The 23,746-nt window shown below is 33.8% G+C and overlaps 1 protein-coding gene across 1 annotated transcript in view; it reads right to left on the bottom strand.

The window, feature by feature from the left end:
• The window catches only part of LOC126974553 (plasma kallikrein), a 44,291-nt gene extending 20,921 nt beyond the window's left edge, over window positions 1–23,370 (bottom strand). Inside the window, exon 1 of the mRNA XM_050822084.1 lies at window positions 23,143–23,370. Within this exon, the coding sequence (XP_050678041.1) occupies window positions 23,143–23,239 (97 nt within the window). The 5' untranslated portion in view covers window positions 23,240–23,370. The remainder of the gene's footprint in view (window positions 1–23,142) is intronic.
• Between the last annotated feature and the right edge of the window lie 376 nt (window positions 23,371–23,746).

Raw genomic sequence — 23,746 nt, 5'->3', positions numbered from 1 at the left:
GAAAACTTAAAGAGAAAAAGTCTTCAGGTTTTTATGGGAGTTCTTTACGATATCAAGAAGAATTTTTGATTGATTTGATAGACACAATAATCCCATATATCCCATGGACGCAAAGATTGTAAGCGGACTTTTCCTGGATTTCGAATGACATGCTGATGAAACGCATCGCAGTGTCGGTGCATAAAAACTCGCTTCTACCTTATGCAGACAACGTAGGTATTCTTTCCTATTTTGGTAACAAGCGCAGAGGCGACGAAAGTTTGGAGAAACTAAATGTTCAACAAGATGGACCGACCAAATTAAAGTTTCGTCATCCAAATTCTTTAAGGTTGTAAGAAGAGACGTGCTGGACAGAAACCGGTGGAGACAGATCATCCACTCCAGATGCAACCCTAATGCTGACCATGATCTTCAGATATGAGGGACCGTATATATATGATGTACCCAATTCAGGGGCGTGCATACCATATATAAATTTAGGCAGTGCGTACCTCGTTAAGAGCCAACATAAATATAGCACTAGTGTTAAAGTTGATTTAGTTAAATTTGCTTCTGTAATTTATTACCAAACTATACACTCATAAAATTTTACGCTAGATTTCCTTACACTAGATATTAATACTCCAGAGCCTATTACTGTCAAACTAAAGCGCAACTACGACTAGTTAAGTCTAGAGAGCCTCCTTGCTGGAAAACCAATGCACGCCCCTGATCCAATTTCTCCCTTATTTCTATTTGAAACCAACCAATCACCACTAGTGCTGGTTTCATTATTGAACCTTATTTATAACCTAAGTCCTAAAGAATCATTAAGAGAAAAATTTAAAGAAATAAACATTTTGACTGCTGCTTCTCAATATATTCTCGATAATGTTCTATATGTTCATAAGAATATTGTCGAGGAATTTGCTAGAAACTGTGACAATCATAATGTTAACGCGAGGAACAAACATAAACTTGTTATGCCTACTACTCGGTTAAGTCGAGTTAGTAAGTCTTCTATTGGGCGATGTATATACTTTTACAATAAGATCCCAGAAAATGTACAAAACAAATGTGTTACGAAATTTAAAAGAATTGTTAAAAACGTTTGTGTGTGAAAGGTTACTACAGCATAAACGATTTTGTTAATGATACCACAGACTGGGAATGAAGAGAGCACCCTCGGGCTCTTTAATAAACGCTTACCCCCTTATTCATAATGGTCCGCTAAATTAAAACAGCCGCTAAGGAGTGTCAATAGAAGAAGACAGATAGAGAATTAGCAATGCTTTAAGTTAGCAGACTATTATGAATAAGGGGGTTATTGTACGATATTACATTGTAATCCATATATTTATGAAAAGAGCACGCTGAGTTTCTTGCGCCCGTTCTTCTCAGGTCTGAGGCAATCTTTTTATAATAGGTGGTAGTTTTTAGACGTTAAATAAGTGATTTTTGAATCCTAGTTTGTATAAAAATATTGCAATTTGAACGCAAGGTTTCCTTGTTGATCACTGAATGTGAGCACATTCTCCTGCGGCACTAGGAGAATCACAGGAGCATTGCCGGCCTAATTATATAAAATATGCTATATCCAATACTAAATGAATAGTATTACGTACAAGAGCACCTTTGTAAGACATGTGTTCATTTCCGTGTACACTTCCGCGACCAATATCGGTCAGAACTAATTGATATTCTACTATAGACAGTAAATATTACTCGAACAATGTCTATTTCGTCATTAGTTTCACTTTCGTTTGCTTTCAACGACGCAATATTGTGTTATAAGGTATATTGTAATATATTCTTGTTATTGGAGGTTTGTGGATTAGCGCGTATTTATAATCTAATAATGTCTGTTAATTATTTACTATATTGCTAGCTATACTTCCATGAACGGTCATGGTTTCTGAATGTATACAGTATTTAACGGGATGTTTACCATGACTAAATTCCTTTAATGTTAAACAGTTTGTTTCTTTTGATGATGTTTATTTCTTTTGATAATGTTGTTGCTCTATATCCAAATATGGAAGAACATCCATCCAATATGACTCTCGCTCTAGTCGCCCAGTTATGATAATGACCGACCAATGGTTACAAAAGGAAAATTTTACTGCGAATATTATCACCTAGAAAAGGCTATAATAATAATAATATTCAATCCCTTAGAAATTTAAAGTGAGTTATTTGGTTGGAAAGGTCATGGTCTCTCTTTTATATATACTTAGTCTGGCCTTAAATATTGTTACAATTAAAAATAAACAAAATATTACATTTGAATTTGGAATCTGTCATTTTTATATAATTGTTCAATGAGTTTTCTCATTTTGGCGCCAATACATTGCACAATATTTTGCGATATTGAAATGGCGTGGGCCGATTAAGAGAACCTAATCGCTGTGATTGCATGACAAAGTAGGTATGGAGCTTAATGCAATTTTTAAAACTCTCCATGTTGCGTATTTTAAAAGATGACATAGGACTTACAGCCTATGTGAGACGTACTGGTCATTTCTGAACTGGTAATTTAAAAAAGAATAGAGTAAAATCACAACAACTACTGAAGCGGTACGCAAAGGGAGGTCACACAAAAAAAATATGAAAAATTTTTCAAACAAAATGACCGCATTTATGCTCATAGCTCCAAGGAAGCTTCCCAATTAGTCGACAGAGTGCAACGTGGGCACTATCCGACTTCAGTGATGGTTTGGTGGGGTGTTAGCTATGAAGGAGTGACTGAGCCATACATTTGTGACAAAGGTATCAAAACTTCGGCACAAGTGTAACAAGATACCATTCTTGAGAAGGTAGTGAAGGCCCTTAACAACACCATGTCCAATAACTAAGAATGGTCCTTCCAGCAAGACTCGGCGCCGGGTCATAAGGCTGGAGTCTTGTTTTTAAACGAATGTTTCGGACTTAATCAAAGCTGAAGACTAGCCGTCGTCTAGTCCCGATCTTAATCCGCTGGATTATGATTTATGGTCAATTTAAGAGAGTACGGCTTGCTTCAAACGCCATGATAATTTGGAGTCCCTAAAACATTTCGTACGATTGGCAGTGAAGAATTTTCCCATGGAAAGAGTGCGTGCTTCTATTGATGACTGGCTTCAACGTTTAAAGGACTGTATTGCAGCCAATGGAGACCACTTCGAATAAGCTTTTAATATTTTAAATGGTTATATATTTATGTATCAAATTAACACAATGTAAAAGTAATAAAATATATTTGCAACAAAAATAATTTTTTATTTGTTTCAGGATTTATGGCAAGACTGAAATATGTATAGCCTCATATCCTCTTATAGATTTCATGTCTTAGTTTTTCATGATTTCCTTGAGGATTTCCGTATTACATTTATGTAATGAAATCTAGTAATTATTCAAAATTCACTCCCAAGCTACGTTCAAACGCATTACGTTTTATGCCAACACACTCATGAATAATAACTATATCGCACGCGTATGAGATAATTGTATAACAACTTGTTAAACATGTTAACAGCTGCTTGTTATACTAATGACTTACTACATTACAATTATATTCAATTTGTTTTTAAAAGTCATTCCTTACAGACTGGTTATTTATAAATTTAATAACACGAGTCATAATCAATTTTAATAACCCATTTATCATGACGAGTCTTTGCTTGTAAAGCAACTTTTTGCGAGATCAATTCCCGTATAGTACCTACTTCACTACTTTGTACGTTTGGCTCTGAAGGCCTAGTGCTTAAATCGATATTCGATAAATCGTGGCATTAGTCGTGTCGAATCCTACTCTTAGTTACATCGTAATCAATGTCGAAACGATGATTGAACGAACGAAACATTATTCGATATTATCGGTCCTAACCCTACTCTTAGTTGAAAATGTCAGAGACGAATATTCCAATCAAATCAAATCGAATTTCACAAATAATCAAACGACACTTTTACGATAATCTGAATGACACCTTCTAGGCTGTCGTTGCTATTATCGTTTATAAATTGGTGGTGCAGAGACTGGCATGGTCTTTAGCGCCTATGTTTTGACTTTTGACACTTAACAGCGACATAGCACAGATAATGTTTAGGTTTGAACATATTTCATTCACACTTACATCGTAAAAAATCAAAATATTAGTCTATGGTAACAATAAACGATAAGGAATTCGAACACTTGTTAGAGTAGGGTAGTTGCGATATATTCGGAGTATTATCGTATCATTCCGAATGTATCGTTGTGGATTTTGCGAGTAGACCTCCTGAATATTTCGACAAAAATTACTAAAATGATTTCAAATAAAATTGGCCTTGAAGTGATACTTGTATTACAAGATAACTGAAAGTAATTCAGCCAGTGTATTCCTTTTTACGACTATACATATAATCAATTTATTACGAAGTTTCTATTATGGGAGCGCGATATAATTGAATTCTACGCGGACAAAGTAGCGGTTACAAGTCAGTCGATAATATTATATACATAGAAGTTCGATAAAGCACATTTTTAAATATTTTCGAATGTTTAGGGAATAATTTCGCACGAATTGCTTTATTTATCAGTAAAAACAAACTTTTATTTGGAACAATTTAACAAAGATAATACAAACAAGTAAAAACGATTTTAGCTGCAAAAGTTTAAACTGCAGCGCAGCTAACAACGCCCTTCTCCGAATACAATAAGGAATGATGTCCCATGAACAAAGATCTAAATAGTAAACAGAGTACGGTAATTTATAACAAGACATTAAAAAATAGTACAGAACATGTGATTTCAAATATCTACATTATTATTATTATATTATGTGTTTAGTTTTGGGTGAAGTGTGTGGGTGAGTGTTAGAGATATGCATACAGTGATTGTGAAGCTAGTTACATTTGTGCAGTATAAAAGTAATAGGCATTTATGTGGCTAAATACAATATTAATTTATTGCCGTACACGAAAATGATGACAATTTGTATAATATAAGAAATTTAACACTTCAGAACTATTACAATTAAAATCTCATCTCTCAGATAAACCAACTTTCATCTATAATAAACTGTAAAATATTTCACGGCTGAAATTCGATCCTTCGACCTCGCGGTGTTTCGGCTCCGCAGACACAATGATTCAAGCACTGGTCCAATGACCGTAAGATCATTTGAAATAGCTAAACTATATTTAGTTAGAAGTATAAATCTTTCATCCATAATTTCTACATTTTGCGAACTTCGTATCGATATTCGGATCCGAAGCACTTTCGTAATAGGAAAATGTACAATCCCTCAAACGAAACTTCGTATTTCGAGTTAAACATTTTATACCTATCCCAAGAAAAGTTCTTAACGCCGCTAAAGAAGTTTTCACTTTAAAAAAAAAACGAATATCAACAAATCATACGAAATTTTAGCATCGCGAGTATAAAGCGTAGGAGGCTAGATTCTCGAGATAGTCATAATGGCTCTTCAGACATCGAAATCAAGAGCTCTCCAAAATCCTCAATAAATCACATCCACACTAAAACTTTCACACTATAGCCCGCCTCAACACCGCAGTACAAGAGTTGTATAACCTTGTAATTTGTCTGCGGCCCGCAAGCCGAGAACATTATCTTCTGTCATTTATTCTGCGGTTCACTTTACGTAATTTTATAACACTGTAATCTACTGTCTTGTGCGAAATTACGATATTCGGTAACAGCAAACGTAATGCTTCTGTTAATAAATCTAACAAAAGCAATTCGACTTGGCAATTTCGTAAAAAAGTTGATGAACAATTCAGAAAACGCATATAAACGTAATGAAATTAGATAATAATTGAATGTAAGATGCCGTACTGGTGGCATTCTATCGCGGAAAATTAAATTCGACAGGTTACGGACAGTAATAAGCTTGTAACTTGCGATTATGGAATGTATTTTGTTGATAATTAGGATAGATATCTCCAGTAACATATTGCCGTAGCGACGGATTCAAGAGGATTAGTAAAAGTGTTTTTTTTTATGACAATAAGGGATGAGACGAGCAGGACGTTCCGCTGATGGTAATTGATACACACTGCGAATTACAATGCAGAGCCGTCAGAATTCTTGAAAAACCCAAAAAATCTGAGCCGCACTACAATTGCGCTCGTCACCTTGAGACATACGAGGTTAAGTCTCATTTGCCCAGTAATTTCATTAGCTACGGCGCCCTTCAGACCGAAAAACAATAAGGCTTACACATCTTATGTCAAGGTGACGAGCGCAGTTGTAGTGCCGCTCAGAATTTATGCGAGCATATTCAAATTAAAGGTTGAGTGTCAATTTTTGAATTTGAATAAATTTTGAAATTTTCATAGTTAATTATCTCAAAATGTTAATCTCCGAGAATTGCAAGAATTTAAAAATCCACTCTCACTTTATAAATTCTGAGAGTATTAAACATAATATAGTGCAATATTTCCGATCTATTCCTTCATTAAATAAGATTTTGGATGCTCCACAGAGATGCGCCACTTTTTTTTGAAGTTATACTTATTTAGGCTTGTTATGAAAAAATGATGAGAGTGAAATTTTAAGATGCGCGCGCATCACTGTAACAGGGTGAAGGTAAAATCTTCTAACGTTTGCGACAATCGTTATTTTTTTTTGGTTTCTTCATCCATTATTAGGATAGGCAAAGGGTTCAAGCCCGTACAGCCGTATTCGTTATCAAGTTAATTTAGTAATTAATTATCAAAGCCATCGTTGCAAGATTTTTACAATACTGTTGTGTCTACAAACTAGCATAGCACGAGGACTAAATAATTTTAGGGATTTTTGCTTTGTTAGGCCGAAGAAGTATAACTTCTTGCGTACACACACACTTTTTTTATTAGAGGAGGCAAACGGGCAAGAAGCTACACTTCTTGGTATTGCTGACTACCTCGTCTCCTCTTCCAATAGAATTCTCCAGGAGAACTAAATGCAACAAAGTATGTACTATCTATATTATAGATTTTTATTAATTCAGCCTCTGAATGGTAATTCTAGCAATTTACACAATAGAATAGTGAAAGTGAATGAATAGTATTGGAGTACAGTTAATGAGCGCTCTGCAAGTGGTTTCCTTATCAAGCACCTCTACCTGAGGTAATAATACGCAAATGAACTCGTAAACCTGGGAAAGTAAAAGTGAATTGATTACTTAATTAGATTTTATATAATCCTTTGCAGTTAAGTGTTTGCTTAGAAGTATATTATCTAGGTTTTGGTGTTACCATAACACTCAATTAGTTTTTTATTGCATCCATTATTAGAATATTTTGATTAAATTTAATGAGTTTAGCAATTTTAGTACAAATGTCACTGTTTATAGTAATAGTAACAGTTTATACATGTACGAAACACCAATTTAGACAAAGTGCTTGTATTAAAAAAATAAAAATTACAATTATAATAATAATACTAAGGAAACGCATTCATTGCATTATTTTGTTTTACTAGATATTTATACACAAGACTATTTTGAAACTAGTACGATGCTGTTTTTATCAAACTTCAAAATTGAAACACCTTCTCAATGCGATGTATTGGTACCATTGTAAAAAAAATGATTTGATGATGGAATCAATGAGTTCAAATTATCAATTTAAACACCTAATTAACATTTGCACATAAAAAAAGAATCACAATATATTTATTGGAATGCTGGATGGAACGCTAGATGGCGTTGAGAAGAATAAAATTTGTTTATTTATTTATTCAACAGAAACAAACGGTCACATACATAAATTGATTACATAAAAAGGGTTATTAAATATAGACCTAAAGTTCCCTAATTTTTAAAACAGCCATTAATATGAAAATTAGTGAGTTACAACAAACAATATAATTCTAAATTTGGTTAAAAGTTTTTAAATGTATGTTTACAGCATTTTTAAATGAAGCTAATAACTTAAACATGAAAAGGTCTAAGTGGCAAAGTTCGGTATTCATATAATTACACACTCTTCTGATACAACAATTTTTAATATAAACGGTCCTGCTATGCGGAATGCTAAATAAGGGTTTACTAACACATTTACGGGGTATTCTAAATGTAATGTTATGCAAAAGGGCTGGAACGTCAATCACGTTATTGAGAATTTTGAAGAATAATATAGAATCAAAATAATTGCGACGAAACTGTAAAGACAAGTAAAATGAAGAATAGATGTTATATATATTAATATTTTATTAAGCGTTCATTTATTATTACATATTATAAAACAAAGTCCTCCGCCACGTCCTTCTGTCTCTGACTATACTCATAACTATGCTGAATTGAATAGTGAAAATAACAAGAAGTGTATAATATATAAAACCTCTTTGTTAATGTATGTGGAACACAAGATGGCGTTTATTTTGTTTATCGACTTCAAAAAGGAAGCGGTTCTGTTTATCGGTGTTAAAGGATAAAGGACTTAGGATTTTTTTATGATCGTAAGGGACGAGACGAGCCGGACGGTCAGCTGAGGGTAATTGATACGCCCTGCCCATTACAATGCAATGCCGCTCAGGATTCATGAAAGACCCAAACATTCTGAGCGGCACTACAACTGCGCTTGTCACCTTGAGACATAAGATGTCAAGTCTCATTTCCCCAGTAATTTCACTAGTTACGGCGCCCTTCAGACCGAAACACAATAATGCTTACACATTAGTGCTTCACGGCAGAAATAGGCGCCGTTGTGGTACTCAACATCTAGCTGGCATCCTGTGCAAAGGAACCTCACCCTGGTTTCATGTGTCTGCTGCATTAACTTGGAACATTCCGAAAGAGAACTGTGATGATAAGCTCCTACCCCACGTAAAATAACCGCTTGGTCATTGAGTTGCGAAAATCAAGTTAATCTGATAACAGATTCAATGTTCAAAGTTTCATTTGTCAATCGACGACGGCAATTAAAGATTGTAGATGACACAATTATTAGAGATAACATCGAATTCAGAAGCTCACGTTGCGGCTAATTGATTCAACTGCATTAAGATAATCATCAGTGGGTCTGCATAACACGGATATGAAAGTATTTTTCTTTTTAATCTCTAATATTCGGAACTTTCGAATGAAAATACTTGATATTTTACTAAAATACGTGATATATTTACTCGGCTAAATCGAGGTAACCTTTTGTGGGGCGATGTATATGCTTTTACAACAGGATCCCAGAAAATGTTCAAAACAAAATATGTAAACGTTTGTGTGGTAAGGGTTACTATAACATAAATTACTTTCTTGATCATACCACCGATTGGGAATGGAGCTACTGCCCTCTGGCTATTAAATAATAAGATTAATTATACGATATTTCTTTGTAACCATATTATTTATGAAAAAAAAAAGAAGAGTCCTGCTGAGTTTGTTGCGCCCGTTCTTCTCAGGTCTGAGGCATACTTTCTGGAATGTGTTTGACTTTCATATCCCATTTTGAATAAAAATATTACTGTACTGTAACGTGTGTGGCCTGTTATCACACGTGGGATCGTCAAACAATTTATCCACCCCATAGAAACATAACATGCAATGTAATTTAAATTGACGAGGTTGAAAATACCAAATTCTTATGCATAGTAATGGATAATAATTGGAAAACTAACGTTGAATCATTATGCAAACGTCTTTATAAGTTTGTTTTTGCAATAAGGAGAATAAAAAAAACTATATCGGAAAAAGCGGGTTTAACGGCATATCACGCCTACGTGGAATCTATAATTATTAGGTATGGTATAATATGGGGTAACTCAACAGTAATAAATAGAGTCTTCATAGCTCAAAAAAAATGTTTGAGGGCTGCAGCGGGAAAAGGACCCCTAGAAAGCTGCAGACCCGTATTTAAAAAAATATAACCTATTTACAATTGTTGAATTATACATATTTGAGTGCTCGTGTTTGTTCGAAAAAAATTTAGCAAATTCAGTAAACATAAAAACACTTCTCTTTTCCCATCTAGGGACCCCACCAAACCACAAGTACCTTGCTGTAGAACTACATTATTTCAGAGAAACTGTTTTTGTATGTGCATAAAAATCTATAATCACATCCCAAAGATAATAAGAGAGGTATCGTCAAATAGGAATTTCTCATCTAAATTGAAAATATACCTTAGTAAACACTGCTTATATTCATTACACGAATATTTTCAATTAAAAACTTGACATTTTTTAAATAATATAATAAATAATACTGCTGCAAATCTTTTGTTAAATTGATATTATTGTAACTAATGATTTCGAAATGTATTTTGTAAAATTTGCACGTCATAAATGTGGCAAACATGTACTTTATAATTTTTATGTAACACCAATCTAACAAGTTTATACAAATAAAAACTCTGACTTTGAATAAAACATAAACCTTCTTTTCTCTATATTTTATTCAGTTGCTGTAGGTTGGGTTTTAGATTGAACTTATGTCCTTTTTTCTGCTCTTTCATTATCATCATCAGCCGCATCCAAAGATCTTCACAACGATTGGTCCTGCGCTGCCCAACATCCAACATCTGCTATTTACATGCTTCAAATTTAAACTATATTTTTTATGCAACGAACAGTGTAACAATTGATCTCATAAACGAAAAACTCCTTGCTATATCAACTCCATCTTTTTCGTATATGAGATCTCATTGTTATAGTACGTTCATATATACTTAGGCTAATACTCATTTTTTATATCTTGTAGCCAAATTTAAATGTCACCCAGGTGTGGATAAGTATTCTCTTGAGAATAATATAAGTGAGAAATGATTGATGGCTATGATTTTTATAGTAGATCTTACAAGAACTCGAGTCTTTTACCATGTCTACTCATACCACGACATACTTATGCCATATGTGGAAATTTACTGCAGAAGTAAAATTTAAGATAAATATCGCAGAGGAATTTAACGTAGTGCACAAGATAAAAAAATCAACAATAATGAAAAATAAAAAGGCTTTTTATTTTAACCTTACAATGGAAATCTTAATGGGATGACCCTGTCGGTTTGGGCACGGGAAGTGCCCATGCACACATGGGCACTTCCCCTGTGATTCCTCTGTTAGTGCAAGAGAGATCGGGGGATAGTGGATACTCATCCAGTGGTCCTATCTCACCTCCTTTGTTTGTTACAGAAAAAGATCTGGCCGTCTTCGTAGTGTTCGTACGTCAAAGATGGTCAAAGCAGTAAGGGAAATAATTCGAAGAAATCCTGTCGGAAAGCAAAAGATTTTATCTCGGGAGTTGAAGATAGCACCTAGAACCATGTCGCGTGATGGTTTGGTGTGGTATTAGCTATGAAGAAATGACCGAGCCATTTTGTGAAGAAGTGAAGAGGTAATAGAAACATAGCACACGTGTATCAAGATACCATTCTTGAGAAGGTAGTGAAGACCCTTAACAACACCATGTTCAATAACGAAGAATGGTCCTTCCAGCAAGACTCGGCGCCGGGTTATAAAGCTCGGTCTACGCAGTCTTGGATGGAAACGAACGTTTCAGACTTCCTCAGAGCTGAAGACTAGCCGTCGTATAGTCCCGATCGTAATCCGCTGGATTATGATTTATGGTCAGTTTAGAGGTTAGTTTCTCTAAACGTCAAGACTAGGTCTATACCTAAATACTACCTACACAACAGCCAGGGAACTCATCTATTTTCGAATTTTTCAAGAGTAAAACCCCGCACATTGTTCAAATGTATTACGTAACCACTCGTGATACGTAATATGGTAAGCAGTAATCGCTTGAAAGTAAAAGGTGTCAGGTTCGACGTCGGCTCGGGTGCATACTTCCGATCGGGAAGTCAACCTCACGATCGTTCGACGCTCGTTTTCAAGTCATTCCCCTGTCATAATTGGTTTCTAATGGCGGTTGCCTCGTGCATTATTACAATAGGCTGTAGTCACTTATTTTAATGGATAATTAATGTTGCTTTTTGTTCAAGAGTAAAAGCCAGTTTGTATGAATAGATGCGATTGCAATGAACGTTAGAAAACGAAAAAGTGTGTGTATACTTATATAGTATGCACGCAAGAAGTAATACTTCTTTGGCCTAACAAAACAAGTTCTTAAAATAAAACAAGTCCTTAAAATTATTTATTCGTCATGCAATTCTACGTTCGTAGAAAGAACAATATTGAAAAAATGGTGAAATAAATTATTGAATATTAACGAATACGGCTGTATTGGCTTGAACCCTTTGCCTGTCCTAATAATGGACGAAGAAACCAAAAAAAATTAAATAATGTCGCAGACGTCAGAAAATTTCTGAATACTTTTAATTTTAGATCTCGTTGTGCGCGCGCAACGTAATAGTCAAAGAAGTTTATCTTCAACTAGCTGACCCGGCAGACTTCGTACTGCCTCAATCGATAAATATATAAAAATTCTGATTAGTAATTCATTTTAAACTATTATTTTTATTACATTTCTGAACGATGGGGGACACATCAAAGGAAAATCAAAATATTTTTTTTTATTTAATTCCGAGTATTTTCATATTTATTTAACGTTTTAAACCTTCTCTGGACTTCGACAAATAATTCAAGACCTAAATTTTCCAAATCGGTCCAGCCGTTCTCGAGTTTTAGCGAGACTAACGAACAGCAATTCATTTTTATATAAATAGATATATATATAACATCAAAAAGGTACAAACGTCATTATTTTTTGCTTTTATGTCAATATAATTTTGCAGTTATAAACCTACTTCATATGAATTCAGAATATTAGAATATGATTTAAATATTGTATTTTGGTTGGTTTGGTCTTGTTACCGATGCTCTAAATAAATAAAACAAACAATCAATGTAATTTGTCAGAAATGTGTCAAATGTCAATAATTGTAAATTGTCAATGTGTAATAGACATATTTTAATAACCAACTTCACCCTGTCACTTTTGTGTTATAGTGATGCGCGAGCATCTTTAAATGTCACTCTCATAATTTTTTCATAACGCACTCAAAGAAGTATAACATTAAGAATCAAGGCGGTTGTATTCTGTTATACACCGGATTTAACAACAAGCCAATTAATATTTAGAAAAAACGATCTTTTCCCTTTGCCTGATGGCGTATTTATTATCGGTTTACCAGTGGGAGGCTCCTTTGGACACGGCGCCTATTTCTGCCGTGAAGCAGAAATGTGTAAGCGTTATTATGTTTCGGTCTTAAGGGCGCCGTAGCTAGTGAAATTACTGGGCAAATTTGACTTAACATCGTATGTCTCAAGGTGACGAGCGCAATTGTAGTGCTGCTCAGGATTTTTGGGTTTTTCAAGAATCCTTAGCGGCACTGTATTGTAATGGGCAAGGTGCATGAATTACCATCAGCTGAACGTCCTACTCGACTCGTCCTATTATCATTGAGTATGGAATACACAATATGTTATTTTTTTATCATTAAAAAAATAACAAATTGTTTAGATTTGAAAGAGCGACATCTCAAGTCAAATTCCTAATATGCAATTATTGGGATTTATTTATTTATTTATTAAAGCACACCACATCATATACATTACAAATTTCTTAATCTAATGTTACAATTAGTAGTTCTTAAGTATATGACAATTATGGTGAACATAAAAATTATAAAAAATACTCCCTAATTACTTCAGAAAAATAGAACTTATACTATCTAAGCTATAATATAAACAAAATAAAAAATTAAAGTACAAATTATAACTCTAACTTATTAAAATAATGAAGACGAAAAAAAAAACTACTTATTTGACAAATGCAGATTGAGTACCAGCTAAGTGTTAAACAACACTTTCTTTAAACCTGACCAGCCCACCACCGAATATATCAAGTTCTGAATTGGTATCGTTTAACTTATTGTACTCTCGAAGGATTGAGCAGGTTATCAAAAAAAAAGATGACTATCATAAAAAAATTAAGATTGTACAGATAAAAGTAACATTAAAGTTAGATTACGAAATCAAGTTCAAGCAACTTCCACTGACGCAATGCTTAGAGACACCATAAGCACGTAACTGTTGTGTAACTCTATGTGAATTGAATTGCCCACGTATACAGTTTGACTCTCAAGTAATTGTTAAGTAATTTGAAAGTAATTTTGTCGCTGCCGAGTGTTGGAATGTAAAAATATAATTGAAACTTCCAAATTGGATTAGCCAGTAGCCCAGTGGTTAGTTACCCTGCCCACTAAGAGGACCCTGGTTCGAATCCCGGTAGGATTTACATGGTGAATATGCATGTTTCTTAGAGTCATTATGAATGTTTATAGAATATATTAATGTAGGTTTAAGAATGTTTATAGTATAGCATAGTACAGGATAGGCTAGGCAAGATATTTGTATCAAATTGTGTCAATATTATTATTATAAAGTATGGAATAAACAAAATGTTATTTTTTAATCATTTGAAAAAAGTAACAAATTGTTTAGAATAAAAATATCAAGTCAATTTCCTAATATGCAATTATTGGGGTTGAGCAGGTTATCAACTGTAAAGTAGATCCTGTAGATGGAGCCACAGCCTGAAAGTTGAACAAAGACATATCAAGATTTGTGAACTTCACGTCAATCGAACAGTTGGCACAGTGGACGAGCGTTAGCACGGAACGCGAGAGGTCGCGGGTTTGAGACTCGTATCGTTCATAAATTTTGTTTCCAATTAGTTTGTGTAATAGGTAATACATTTTATTGCTAGTCATTAATTAAGACCCGAAAATTTATAACCAAAGTAAGTAAGTTCTATCAATCAATCAAATTATTTATTTACGTATAAACACGGTATGTTACGATGGTACAATCTTACAGTTTCACATGTTTCGGCAGCTTTAAATAGGCATGCAAATAATTTTTAATTTAATTAATTTAGTAGGTAGCACAAATTAGTTGCAACTTAACACATTTTAATGACTAGGTATTGAAATTGATGGGATCGGCAACGCTCCTGTGATTCCTCTGGTGTTAGAGAGTATGAGCTGCGGTGATCACTTACCATCAGGTGACCCGCATGTCTAGTTGTCTATCCTCCTCGACCATAAAACAATTAGACATATTAGGGTGACGTCACAAAGTAAACAATAGAAAAAACATTTTAATTTCAATAATTCGCTCACCCATTATCAGTCCATAAAAATAATAAAATCTTTATCCTGCCGTATCTGTAAATAATATGTTTTTATTTTCAACAAAATAGCTTATACCTATTTTACGAGTACATACCGTAAGCGAAGCCGAAAAATTAGTTTTTAGAATTTATGTCTGATTGTCAGTTAAGATTTGATTAAGATTCCCTGAACGTTTGACTACAACTCATTGATACTAAAGTAAGTTAATTGATAATTAACATTCTAAACGAGGATATTGACAATCAATAATGATACTTATAACTAATAGTATCATCAATTATATTACTCGTTTGGCGAGACGTAGATATTAACCCCCTTATTCATAATGGTCCACTAACTTAAAACAGCCGCTAAGGAGTGTTTTTTCTCATTCTGACTTAGGTCAATAGAAGAAGACAGAGTGAGAATTAGCAATGCTTTAAGTTAGCAGACTATTATGAATAAGGGGGTAAAACTATAAATATTGAATTTGCTTAACCTTTTCGGAAACTCTATCGCGCGGTGCGCCTTAGGTTCGCACGTTTTCGGCGCTCGCGTAGCGTTCTGTCAATGCAGATTATTTTACGTGTAGGAATAGATTGCTTATAATTAGAATGATTTGTGTGAATGTATCTGAAAGGTTTTGAAACAAGTTATAAGACGATGCTAAATAAACCATCTTATAAACAAAATAAGGCTCAGAACTTGGTAGGGAGTAGGGTGCCGTACGGCACACTCGGTTTTGGTGTATCTGAAAAATCTAGGGGCATGGGGCACTGCCGATTTGGTTATATAAATCCACATAAAGAACTTTCGTATTTCTATCAATCAATTTACAATACACATTAATTGCCGCAAAAGTAATGACAAATAGTACTGCTAGACATGAATACAATGCAGAAGCTGTAATTTAATTTGCCGCATGGTTGATCTATCACGTCATAGGGGTCAAGCATCGAACCCGTGACCCTCGAGAGTGAAAGCCGAGAAACTGCCATCTAGAATTACTGAGTTGAGCAGTCGGAAGAATTGATATATGTAGATTTCCGCGATACTGTCGGTTCTACTGATTACGTGATTAAAATAGTATAGATTTCTTTCCGGGAATCTTTGGATAGGTGGAAATGATTATCCATCGTAGATTTACTATGCAGTTTTTAACTTCTTGCGTGTGTACATAAGAATATACACACTTTTGAAGTGAAAACTTCTTTACCATCCTTGTGATTTGAATTAGATGAAACGAAAAAGCGCGACAGTAAAAAGAGATAGACACATAAATTCATAAGATTTAACGTGGGATAAAATGAAAAGGAGTTTTGGTACCAAGTGATCATAGTTGAAGAAGAGATTTTCTATTTATGACGCGAGAATACCTCAATATATTCTGACGTCGACACAGGGAGAACATAAATATGGTAGCGGTGATAGTAATGTCTTTCATAGCGGTTTAAATCATGTGGCACACTAGCAACATGTACCAAGACTTCATATGCAGTATAGAAGTTCATGCACAATGTCAGAAGTGAAACCTCACTTCTGACATGCGTACTTTGTACGCACAATTTTTTTTTAAATCCCTATAAATGATGCAGGCAAAGTACAATAAAACGAAGAAATCACTATTATCTCATGGCCAACCTTCGCGTGCGGTTCACCATGCGACCATAGATGTCGCGGCTCGTGGTTATTCTTAAGTTATACCGCCTAAATTGCTTGGATAAAGGTATCAGGCATTAGGTCATTTGGAGAACTGGCGTTACCAATACGATTTTTAAAGGTGAAGGTAGCATAAAATAATAAACGATTGATTTCGCGTCCAATGAGTAAATTACCATCTCGTATAAACTTTTCCTTTTAAGTGTTGAAATAGCAATGAAGGAAATACAATAAGTATTCAATCGTCTGTTTTACATTCTAAGCAGTATGGTACAAAAACTCCATTTAGCTCGTCTATTATGCTGTCACTATTAAGTGTAAGTAAACAATAATAACAGCTTGAAATATGATCATATAATTTGCATAATAATTATGAATCACTATCCCACTACCAACGAGTACAATAGCTGTTCAAACGCGGATCGAAACGGCTAATGAATAATTGATATGTTTGTTGTTTTCGCACACTAATAATAATGCCTAATTATTTATTTTTGGGATCAAACAGTTTCAGTAATTATTATGAAAAAACTCAAATAGATTAAACCACTTACAAAATTCGGTTGTTTTAGTACAGAAAAATAAATTATTAAAAAAACGTAGCCCAAATATTTGCGAAACTGAAGTGGCAGTGGGCAGGGCACATTGTTCGATAGACAGATGGCTGGTGGGGCAGAAAAGTCCTCGAATAGCGAACACGTACCGGAAGACGCAGTGTTGGTAGGCCCCCTACAAGATGGAACGACGATCTGGTCAAAATCGCCGGAATACGTTGGATGGAAGGCAGCGCAGGACTGATCCTCGTGGAGATCTTTGGGGGAGGCCTTTGTCCAGCAGTGGACGTCTTCTTCTTCTTAAATAAAAAGACTAAAATATACGTCTTAAAAATTATAATTAAACATTATTTTAATATGGAGAGTTTGTCCCGTAGCAATATTAATTCCACTTATTTTATATAATTAAAAAAATCGTTTCATTTCTCTTTAAGCTATTATTTTTATGTTTGTGTGGTCAAATTCTTTATATTTTATAACGGCTATCATATGCCGATGTTGGGATATTAGGAGACACAGAAAATTAGTAATACGTCTACTTTCCAACCTATTGTGATAGCTTATTAAAAAAAATAACATAAATAACAGTTTTCATAATAGCATCTTCCAAATATGAAATTTATAATAGTATCAACTAGATACCCCGCGACTTCGTCTGTGTACACACAGGACTGAGCACGTAGTAGAGACTTTATTTTTTAATAAAGTAATACATTACATATTATGGTCTGCGACACTATTGGTAAAAAAAGATGTGTTCTGCAAAGTGGTATTAAGTACATAATTTTATTCTATCATCAATACTTTTCGCAGAGCATGCGATATAAAGAATATTTTATGTATTTTTATTACACCTTGGGTTACATTATTGGAGTTTTTGAAAGTATCCCTTTTTTTAAATATATTATAGCCTATGTCACCCGGGGATAGTGTAGCTTCCCAACAGTGAACGAATTTTTCAAATCGGTTCTCTAGTTTCGAATCCTATTCAATGCAAACAAACAATCTTTCCTGTTTTTAATATTAGTATAAGTAGATAGAATATTTCTAAGATATAAAGTGCACAAACTAAACGGAAAAGATTCTAAACACTATAATCCGCTTTCATTAGGAGGAAATTAAAAAATATATATATTTAAGGTAAAATATGGGATATTACGACTTTTTATATGTTTAAATTATAGTACTATTATTACCTTTATCACAAATTTTGTTTGAAGAATTGTACATAAACTCAATTAATAATAACAATTTCCTCTACGCAACTTCCCGTAAATTTTAAGTGTAAACGTGAAAGTAAATCTATCCATTTAAGTGATGCTACAATCGTCGTCACAATCTTAGAAACTCGATAAAAATCCGATAATCAACTACCTACCTGTTAGCGCGCTGGTGTGTTCCGCTTAGTACCTTCACTTGAAACGACTGCGAAAGAGAGGGGTATATATCTTCTAACAATTTTCAAATAAATTAAGATTTATGTTTTTTATTTTTTCTTATATTTCTATTTCTTTCATATCAAGCGTTAGTTATAGAAAGTATGTTTTGTTATTTAAAAATTTACAGATTGATGACAACTTTTTCATGCAGGGAATAGGGAAATATAGTTGCAAGAAATTATCATAATGAGTTATAAAAACAAAAAATAAAAAGGAAATGAGCACTACTGGAATTTAAAATATGATTTTTTTACCTATGGTTAAAATTTGAGATAACAAATTTCCAAATATCTATTAGAATAAAAAACAATTCACTCCAGGAGTACCAGCGGAAGTGACAACTTGAACATAACCGTGGTACATTTTTGATAATTTAATAATGGTTAGGGAATAATTTTGGAATTGCTTCATTTATCAGTATATAAGTACTAGCATTTATCTGGTTACATACAATTTTCATATAATGCACTATCATACACAAAAATTATAATTTATTTTACATTAAAAAATTAATACTTCAGAACTAATACCATTGTCGACAACCATTAATTTATATTAAAAAGTTTATCTCTCAGAAAAATCAACTTTCATCCATTATTTCAACGACTGTCTTACGAAATTTCAATCAGGCCACGTGTCCTGACGCGAGTTTAACATTGTAAACTTTGACTATCGCCGCTTGCACTGACTGGTCCTAAGTGGAATGGATCAATTTGTGAAATTGATCAATAGATCTATTGTGAGGCCACGTGCGACCGCGGCAAAGTAGCGAATTGTAATCATTGATTGGTTTTGCTTCTAATTTACCCTGATTTTAAATCTGTCCCCTACATTTTAACGATTATTGTTTCTGTACTTAACAAGTACCGGTCAATAATTAGTACAATGAACTTTTGTAAGTTGTAAAATAATATTTAATATGTAGTATAATTAATATATATTATGTATTCTAAACAGCAATCAAATTCTGGTTTTTCAACTATCATCTGAAACAAAATGCAACAGGATCTTTTGGAGAAAAAGAAAATTAAATATGTGAATGTCCAGAATGCTAGGTGTAAAACTATTTGGCAGTATCCATCTATGTAACCAAAGTCACCAACATAGCCCAAATGATTGCGAAACTGAAGTGGCAGTAGCAGGGTATAAAGGTCGACGGCCGTTGGGGCGGAAAAGTCCTCGAATGGCTACCACGTATCGGAAGACGCAGTGTTGTTAGGCCCCCCACAAGATAGATCGACGATCTGGTAAGAATCGCCGGAATAAGTGGGATTAGGGCAGCGCAGGACCGATCACCGTGGAGATCTTTGGAGGAGGCCTGAGGTGTCCAGTAGCGGATGACTTCCGGCTGATGATGATGATGACATAGTCGCCGAGGAAGTTGAGCAAAGTAAGCCCCATTCCAAAGAAAAAATATAGATTTTGTCAAGATAATATGACCATTTCAAATAAAGTTAAACATATTATTAATAAAACAAAATTCTTCCTTTGCAAGAGTATCTTTTGAAAGAGTAAACCAATGACTGTCCATGTTTTCCTGAGGTCTTTCTTGCCCACGTGTTTTTTGCATGCATACATATACTTACATATGTACATACATACATACTCACACCTGTTTCCCGTCGGGGTAGGAAGAGACAACAGAACGCCACTTGTTTCTATCCTTACAAACCTGACGCCCTTCCTCTACTTTCATTACTCTTTTCATACATGCTCACCGATTGCGGATGCTTTGGACCTTTCCTTTTCTCAAAACGTCCCCAATTTGGTCGACGAATGTTCTACGAGGTCTCCCGCGACCGACTTGCCCACACACACACTTGCCATATATATTTGATAAGTCATTCTTCACTCATTCGCTCCATGTCTCTAAGCCATTTCAGCATTCTGATCAACCTGCAATCTGAATACACAAATACAATATATGAAATACCTTAAAGACCATTGTGAGTCACATAATATCCAGAAGAAGCAGGTGATATGTTACTTAAAAGCGCGTAGTCCAAAGGTAGAATTGGGTGACAAGGATCAGATGAAAAAGATTAACGGAACACTCCCTGTGAAAAATGCGATAGAAAACACACAATATAATGGTATCGCAGCCTCTATGTATCACCAAGAGTAATTTTTTTATATTGTGAGCTTAATTTATTCTGCTTATGATCAGTGAGAGTCCACGTCAAACCTAAATGCAGATTTTATTTGAATGATTAAATCTATACATAACAGAATTTTAATATAAGAAAAGTCTTGTACCATCTAATCCATAAAAACGGATACATTACAACAATACTTAGTAAAAAAAACGTGTTGCGAAATATATCAATACCAATCATAGTATTTTCTTTGCCTAACGCGACTGTTACACACTTAGATATAAACACTTTTAAAGGATTAAAACGCGTATAATTATGACTGTGTTTTTATATTAGATTTTTGCGTAAATGTTACATTTTTATTATTATTTATTTAACACTCGTCCCCCTGAAAACGAGATCTGGAAAGGACTTGTAACGTCGGGTTAACTAATACAATAATAAAAATGTACCTTTTAATAATTGTAACACAGTTACAATTACACGCATTTACAAATTATATAACTTTAAGCGTTTTTAGTGAAGCATTGTTCAATAATATTCTAAACGAATTCAAATATACGAGTAGATATATAGATTCGAAATTAGGCAAGAAGGAGCCATACATTATAATGATGATTGTATTACTACAAAAGGCTTTGATAAAGTACATTAGTATCAGTCATCGTTCCCAAGAGAAAACCCCATTTTTTTTGCCTACCATTACTTTAAATATGACTTAAACAATACTATAAGGGTATTTTCTTATTTTGTTTAATAGTCTTATTATGCTTTTGAGATTTTTTTATTGAAAAATGGTTTATTTTAGTAATAATATTTACCAGTGGGAGGCTCATTTGCACAGGATGCCGGCTAAATTATGGGTACCACATCGGCGCCTATTTCTACCGTGAAGCAGTAATGTGTAAGTATTATTGTGTTTCGGTCTGAAGGGCGCCCTAGTTAGTGAAATTACTGGGAAAATGAGACTTAACATCATGTCTCAAGATGACGAGCGCAATTGTGGTGCCACTCAAAATTTTTGGGTTTATCAAGAATCCTGAGCGGCACTGCATTGTAATGGGCAAAGTCAATTACCACCAGTTGAACGTCCTGTTCGTCTCGTCCCTTATTGTCATTAAAAAAAAGTAAATAATGTATAAATAAAGTATCAGTATTTACCTAACTGTAAAATATAATTTTGTTAAAAGTCAAACTAATTTAATGATAAATAAAATAATTTCACAAAATAAATCGAATGTTAAATCAGACGTTTGTTAGGAAATTGCTTCGCTCAAATTGACGTCTGTGTTCCAACGATCGTAAATGATATAACATCTATTAATCACAATAAGGGAAATTTATAATAATACAGCAGTTAAATACATATAAAACAATATCAATGTACAGACAAGCAATATACCTAAGATCAATCTATTTAGCAAGCATAATTGCATTTTACTCTCGACGCAGGGCTTCTAAGTAAATACCTATTTACGTAATAAATAATTAATTAGTCAGAGTTGTTAATGAACAACTGCTCGGTAACCTACTTATTATGCTGCTCCTTTGAAGTTATACTTCTTTAGGCGCGCTACGAAAAAATGATGAGATTTAAATTTTAAGATGCGCGCGTATCACTGTAACACAAAAGTGGCAGGGTGAAGTTGGTTCCTAAATTGTCAAAGCCATCTTTGCAAGATTTTTCAAAATTGTTCTTTCTAAATACGTAGAATAGCACGAGGAATAAATAATTTTAATGATTTTTGCTTCGTTAGGCCAAAGAAGTATAACTTCTTGCGTGCATACATAAGTACACACACTTTTTTCTACATTTTTACGAATTTACGTCAATTTTATGACTGAATATAATAATGATTTAATATTACAATCAGGGGATTAAAATTAGATATTTCATTGTTAATGGTTCCCCTTATAGTAGTATATTATGTTGCATCACTTTACAAATTAAATTATAACTGAAATGATTTGTAAAACGATAAAATGCAAATCTTGATTTAAAAGAGTGGTAGTTAGTTTATTGTTACTTCTTCTCATTAGCTTTTTTTACGAAGAAGCAGTAAAAAGGCTAAAAAGGCAAAAAAATATGTTGCGAAATATACCAATCTAACCATTGAAATTATTAAAAATAAACATTTTTGAAGAAGTTTGCTAAAGTAGAAAAAATAAACTTCCCAAAAAGCGACAGGAAACCTTTTGTTTATTTAAATCGCTTAATTATAAAGTGTTGTTTTCAAATATTATAAATTTATTTTGATTAATTTGCTAAAAATAAACATTCCAAAAATAATTTGGTTTGAATTTATGCTTTTATTGCCAATGCTAAAAGTTTATAAAGTTATGAAAATATCAGTGAAATTATATTAATATTTTTAATCTTACCCCGAGGACTATATGCTTGACTTTCTTCCAAAATGTTTAAAACAACATAAAATACGATCACAGTATAAACCACACCACTGTACCATTTCACTGCCATATTTACACAAACACTATAAATTCATTATCTATTAGAATTATTAGATTTTACAGTATCGCAACATTACATCACGGACATAGTGACAATCGCATTTGCGCGGTAAAAGTGACATTGACGTTTTACTTTTATTTTAAAAAATGGCGCGCGAATAAAAAGACCTAGAGCCAACCGTGGTTGACGGTATTCGAATTAGAAATGACAGGAAAAAACTTGCGCGCGTTTGTTATTATTGACTAAGTAGGTACTATGTTTTTACTTTTTTTTTCAGTGCCCCGGAGGCACCAGAACACCTTATCCCCACCGGGGAAATGTGCCGCGCTTCAGTGCAGATGTTACAAACCGTTGGTACACTGTAGATACAAGCTTTGGCTCAGAAGACAGCCGTAGTTGTCAATTAAAATCCTTGTCACCTTTAGCATTTGAATATTCCGAGATCTATATATATATAGCCTCCCTGTTTAAGGGTGTGATGTGAAAAATGGAAGGATCATTGAGAGCACAATTTAA

This window comes from Leptidea sinapis, chromosome 32 (genome assembly GCF_905404315.1).
Source record: "Leptidea sinapis chromosome 32, ilLepSina1.1, whole genome shotgun sequence".
Taxonomy (NCBI): domain Eukaryota; kingdom Metazoa; phylum Arthropoda; class Insecta; order Lepidoptera; family Pieridae; genus Leptidea; species Leptidea sinapis.
Note: the sequence above shows the minus strand (reverse complement) of the source record. Positions and strands in the feature narration are given on the sequence as shown.